General features: G+C 55.6%; 1 protein-coding gene across 1 annotated transcript; it reads right to left on the minus strand.

The window, feature by feature from the left end:
* Window positions 1-328: 328 nt before the first annotated feature.
* On the minus strand, window positions 329-5,348 carry NEFM (neurofilament medium chain). The gene is made up of 3 exons (XM_056508681.1): window positions 4,210-5,348; window positions 3,617-3,741; window positions 329-2,287 (listed from the first exon to the last, which is right to left on the minus strand). Exons 1-3 carry the CDS (start codon window positions 5,269-5,271, stop codon window positions 952-954), a joined length of 2,523 nt encoding a protein of 840 aa, XP_056364656.1. The 5' UTR covers window positions 5,272-5,348; the 3' UTR covers window positions 329-951.
* Window positions 5,349-5,806: the final 458 nt, after the last annotated feature.

The raw sequence follows: 5,806 nt of genomic DNA on the forward strand, positions 1-5,806 counted from the left end.
CTTAGAGATCTTCCTAAAAAAAGGAATTACAATCCCTCTAAGCACCTCAGAGGTCCTCAATGAATTCCTTTTTCCTCTAGAAAATTTGGGATATGGCTCTTATTTTCTCAACCCAGCTTTTGTGGTGTTAAATTTGTGCATCATATCCAATTCCCAAGGCACAGAACACCCTGAGCTGGATGGGACCCCCAAGGACCATCAAAATCCTAAACAAACGAGAACACCAAGGAAAAAAAAAATTAAAAAATTCCAACCCATGCAATTCCCACTCAGGAGAGAGCACCCAGCTTAGGGAAGGGTTTAAATTGGAAAAAATAGAACAAGAAGTCATGTTTTCATATTGACCTTTATTGAGCAAGAACTGCTGTGACTTTTACATCAAACAACAAAAGGTTGCGTACTGTGCATGTCAACAAGGTTCTCCCAGGAGCAAAAGTCCACCCTAATTGCACCAGTGAGGTAAACATAATTAGTTATAAGTAGCTTTATTTTTATTTTTTATTTTTTTTTTAAGGCTAGGAGAGTTCTGGTTCTCACGAATACTCTATTACTGTTTTCAGTTTGGTTTTGGCTCAGTTGGTTCTTTGCATAATACATCTGAACTCATTCCTCAGATCCCTCCCTCCAACAGCTCAGGAAATTCAGAAAAAGCTTCCTCTGCACATTTCATCTCATGCACTAGTAGTAGCAGTAGTAATTTTTTTATTATTTTTTTTTTTTGTAGATCCCCAAGCTCTGTGGAGGGAGTACATCTTGAGCCTGCATGCATTCCCCCCCCCTTTCCCTATATTGCACGAAAAAAGTAAAATACTGTGTGTCTGGAGCCTCCGTGAGAGAACCCGACCTGCTTTGAAGCCGCCACCCACATGCATTTTGCAGCTGCCTATGGCTTAACCTTTTGCACCGACCCAAGCTCTTGAACTGGCTGGAATTTTTAGCTATGGCTGCTTTTTATTCGCTCTCTTTAATCTCCTTTACTACAGCATGTGAAGTGACTTTCTCCACTTTCTTGGTGGACACCAGCTTCTCCTCGAAGCTCTCCTCGTGCTCCTCCACCTTCTGCGTGACCGTCACCGACTTGGTGACGAAGGTGGTGCCGCCCTCCCCGTCCTCCCTGGTGATTTTCTCTGATTTCTTGGTCACCACGATCTTCTCAGCCTTGTCATCCACGGGGCTCACATCCAGGCCGTTGGTGACCACTCCCTTGTCCTCCTCCTCCTTCTCTTTGGATTCCTCCTCCTTCTTCTCCTCCACCTCGCCGTTGACCGCGATGTCCTCTTTCCTGGACTCCTTCTCGGCCTCGGCGCTCACTTTGGTTACTTTGGTGACAGTGATGGTCTCCTCCACCACAGCCTTGGCATCCTTGCCTGGGGAGGGGGGTTTCTCAGGGGACTGGGGTTTCTCTGGGGATTGAGGTTTCTCAGGGCTCCGGGGTTTCTCTGGGCTCGCGGGTTTCTCGGGCGTGCGCGGTTTCTCCGGTGAACGCGCCTTCTCCGGCGGTGCCAGCTTCTCCAGGGCCACGGATTTCTCCGGTGTCACAGCTTTTTCTGGGGTCACAGCTTTCTCTGGGGTCACAGCCTTCTCTGGGGAGGTCACCTTTGGTGTGGCAGGTTTCTCTGGAGATGCTTTCTCCTCCTTCTCCGCTTTCTCCACCTTCTGCTCCTTCGCTGCTTCCGTGGTTTTTTCTTTCGGGGCGGCCTTGGCGGGCTCTGCTACAGGGGATTTGGGGGGAGACTTTACAGGAGGTGTTTTCACCTTCTCTGCCTTTGCTGGTGCCTCTTCAGCTTTGCCCTTGGCCTCAGGTTTTTCCTCCTCTTCCTCAGCTTCCTCCCCTTCTTCCTTTTCCTCGATTTCTTCTTTTTCAGAGCCACCTTCTTCTGCAGCGTCAGATTTTGCAGCTTCTTCTTCCTCCTCTGCTTCCTCTTCCTCCTTCTCTTCCTCCTCAGGTGCAGCTTCTTCTTCTGCAGGAGCCTTCTCAGAAACTTCTTCCTCTGCAGCTTCCTCTGCTTTTTCCTCCTCCTGTTCCTCTTGCTGTGCCTTGGCTGCCATTTCTTCTGCAATGGCTGCCAGGGCATCTTCCATCTCAGACTTTTCATCCTCCACCTTCGTCTCTTCAATGATTTCTTCTACAAACTTGTGCTGGACCTTCAGCTTTGGCGGTTCGATTTTTGTTTTCTGGATTTTGGTGGATGCTATTGTGACAGATGGTTGTCTGTGTGTGAATATGGGACCAGTAATGCTTCCAGAGAAGGCACTGAATCTTGTCTCTTCACCCTCCAGCAGCTTCCTAAGGGAATCAGGAGGAGAGGAAAAAAAAAAAAAAAAAAAGAAAATGAGCATTAAAAAAATCAAAAGATGGGAATAATTGTGGCTGTCCCATCCTTGGAAGTGTTCAAGGCCAGGCTTGGAGCAGCCTGGGATACTGGAAGGTGACCCTGCTTTGGGATGGGCTTTAGGTCTCTTCCAACCCAAACCATTCCAGGATTCTAGAATATTTCCCTGCTGTACCATTGCCCTGCCAGCAGGATAGATCCAGTTTGCTGTGGAATGTGCTGGAACTGAACAGGGCCATGCACAGCTCACAGCCCCAGCCCAGCTTCCCCTGAACCTGCTCTTTTGCACAACTCACATTCTGCAGTTTTTATGGTTATGGCGAGCGTGACACCTCCAGTGATCAGTTAAAACTCATCTCTACTGTCAGAAAGCTCATTATGGCATAAATCAGCAGGGAATAGCACAAACTAATTTGATAGGATTCATTATGACTTAGGCAAACAGAATTTGACACAGCCAACGGACCCAAATCAAATATTGTGTCTGAGACGGTCACAGCTGATTAGAGCACACATCCTAATTTGATAATTTGGGCATCCACCTTTTCTTTGTGGGAATATGAGAACTGCAGACTTCAGGTGACTTTGGCAGCTTCCAGCTGCAGCCCCTGGGGTGTCTGTGTGTCTGAACAACCTCAGGAATTTCAACGGATCTGGAGATGGGGGTGGGTTTTTTTTGTTGTTGTTGTTTTTCACTTTTCTTCTATTCAAATGTTTTTCATCTAAGCCTGTGACCCAGAAAAATCAGGAGCTCTCCAGTGAGAGTTCTGAAGTGATACAGAGGAGACTAAAAAAACCTGCCAGGTGATGGCAACAGCAAGCAACGCTCAGCTCCAGATTAGAGCAGATGCCTCTGAAGGAAAGTTGAGCAAGAAAAGCAAAAGTGTTTGTGACAGGCAGATCAGCACTCGCTGCCTCAAACCATGATCAAGCAAATTCGCTGTCTCTCCCAGGCGATAAAAGGGAATTGTGGTGACAAGCCCTGCACGCCTGGCGTCTGCAAAGGATTAAAAATAACCCGGTGTTTCGCTGCAGCTCCTGCTCGAGCGGGCAGGGACAGAATGCGGCACGGGAGCTCCGCACTGAGTCACGCTGTGCCCGCGGCTCTGCCGCTCCCTAATGACCTTCCGGGCTCACTAATGGCCGCAGCGATTCAGCCAGGCTCTCATTTCACCCCTGCTCACTGCACGCAGATGTTTCTCAGCTGTGGTGAAGCCTCCTGAGCCGGCAGCATCCGCAGTGCTATTAATATTCCAGACATGTCTGCAAAGATCCCACTGTACCTGTACGCAGCAATTTCGATGTCCAGGGCCATCTTGACATTGAGGAGGTCCTGGTACTCCCGCAAGTGACGAGCCATCTCCCACTTGGTTCCTCTGAGCTCGTTTTCCAGCTGGTGAATCGTGTCCTGCAAGGGAGAAGCAGAAAACCCCTGTGGCACGGAGAGGCGGGGGCAGAGCGGGCACAACTTTCTCCGAGGGGACTTTTGGAAACTCTTCCCGCCGCTCGGGGAGGCAGGGCCGGCATCAGAGCAGGACCCACCCGCTCCCTCCGCAGCATCCTCCCCCCGCCTTCCGCATCCCTGCGTCCCTCGCTGCGGAGCGGGCAGCGGGCACCTCCCGCAGCATCCTCCTCCTTGAGTCAGCACCGGGCACATCCCGCATCCCTCCCTCATTTCCTTCATCCTGAGCCGGCACCGGGCACATCCCGCAGCATCCTCCTTGAGTCAGCACCGGGCACATCCCGCATCCCTCCCGCATTTCCCCCACCCTGAGCCGGCACTGGGCATCCCCGCATCCCTCTCCTCGGAGCCGGCACCGGGCATCCCCCGCCTCCCCGCCGGGCCGGGGACAGCCCCGCTCCGCCTCCCCGGTACCTGATAGGTGCTGAGGTCGTTATTGTGGCGCTCCTCGATGTCGCTGAGCTGCCTCTCCAGCGACTCCTTGGTGCCGCGCACCGACTCGAGCTCGATGCTCTTGGACTGGAGCTGCCGGCGGTACTCGGCGATCTCCTCCTTGGCGGAGCGGATCGCCTCCTTGTTCTGCTCGGCCGCCTCGGTGAGCTTGGCGTAGCGGCACTTGAACCACTCCTCGGCCTGGTGCATGTTGTGGTCGGACTGGCACTCGAGCTGGGCGCGGATCTCCTTCAGAGCCGTGGTCAGGTCCGTCTTCAGGTAGTCCTTCCTCTCCACGGTGGCGTGCGACGCCTGCAGCTGCGCCAGCAGCTCGGCCACCTCCTCCTCGTGGTTGCCCCTCAGGAAAGCCACCTCGTCCTGCAGCGACTGCACCTTCTTGTCCAGCTCCGCGCGCATCAGCGACGCCTCCTCCATCTCCTTGCGCAGGGCGCGGATCGTCGCCTCCGTCTCGTCGCGCAGCCGCGCCTCATCCTCGAAGCGCTCCCGCAGGCGCTGGATGTCCTCCTCGATGTGCTCCGAGTCCAGCTGGATCTGCGCCTTCTCGTGGCTCACCTGCTCCAGCGCCCCGCGCAGCTCCCGCAGCTCCTGCTCGTAGGCGTCGCTCAGCTGCGCCCGCCCGGCGTGTTTCTGCCGCAGCGCCGCCAGCTCCGCCTCGATCTCCTTGTTCTGCTGCTCCAGGTAATGCACCTTCTCGATGTAGCCGGCGAAGCGGTCGTTGAGCCCCTGCAGCTGCTCCTTCTCGTTGGAGCGGCTCAGCTTGAGCTCGGCCGCGCCGTTCAGCAGCGAGGACTGGCTCACGTCCAGGCTCTCGGCCGAGCTCAGCACCGTGGAGCCGTAGGTGGCCCGCGGGCCACCCAGGTTGGGGCGCTTGTAGGACGAGGACACGGTGCTGCCCGAGCCCCGCGACCACGACTGCGAGCGGAAGCCGCTGGACGGGGAGGCGCTGGCGCGGCTGTAGGTGGCCCGGGTCTCGGTCACCCTGCGGTACGAGGGGTTGCCCAGGGGCTCCATGGTGTAGCTCATGGTGGGGGCGCTGGGGGCGGCGGTGCGGGGCTGCTCCGGCCGCCGCTGCCCGTTTTATAGCCCGGCCGGGCGGCTGCGGGGCGGCCCCGCACACGTGGATGGGGGGCGGCTCCCCCCGGCCCGCCCCGCGCCCCGCCCCGGCTCCCCCTTCTTTCCTTCCTTCCCTCGCTGGCCCTCGCCTCGTCCCGGCTGCTCTGCCCGGCCCCGGCACCTCCCCGGTGCCCCTTCCCCTCTCCCCTTCCCCTTTTCCTCTCCCTTTCCCCGCTCCCCTTCCCCTTGCTGCCCCCGCTCTCTGCCCCCTCCTCCCCTTTCTCCTCCCCACTGCCCACCCACCCCCCTTGTCTCCGCTGCCCCCACTCCCTCCTTTCTCCCCCCTGCTGCCCTTTCCCGTGTTCCTTCCCTCTTCCCCTGCTTCCTTCTCCCCCCCTTCCTAGGCCAGCATCCTCTTTCTTTCCTTTCTTTCCTTCCTTCCACTCTTTCCTTCCTTTCTTCCTCCCTTACATTCCATTCTTCCCTTTATTTTCTCCCCTCCTTT

Source organism: Oenanthe melanoleuca, chromosome 22 (genome assembly GCF_029582105.1).
Source record: "Oenanthe melanoleuca isolate GR-GAL-2019-014 chromosome 22, OMel1.0, whole genome shotgun sequence".
Classification (NCBI taxonomy): Eukaryota; Metazoa; Chordata; class Aves; order Passeriformes; family Muscicapidae; genus Oenanthe; species Oenanthe melanoleuca.

What these genes read in the sequence shown, in the direction of transcription:
- NEFM (XM_056508681.1), bottom strand. Translation starts at nt 5,271, where the DNA reads ATGAGCTACACCATGGAGCCCCTGGGCAACCCCTCGTACCGCAGGGTG. An exon ending in ACGACCTCAGCACCTATCAG is followed by an intron (nt 3,742 to 4,209) that starts GTACCGGGGAGG and finishes TCTCCCTTGCAG; the next exon opens with GACACGATTCACCAGCTGGA. An exon ending in ATCGAAATTGCTGCGTACAG is followed by an intron (nt 2,288 to 3,616) that starts GTACAGTGGGAT and finishes TGATTCCCTTAG; the next exon opens with GAAGCTGCTGGAGGGTGAAG.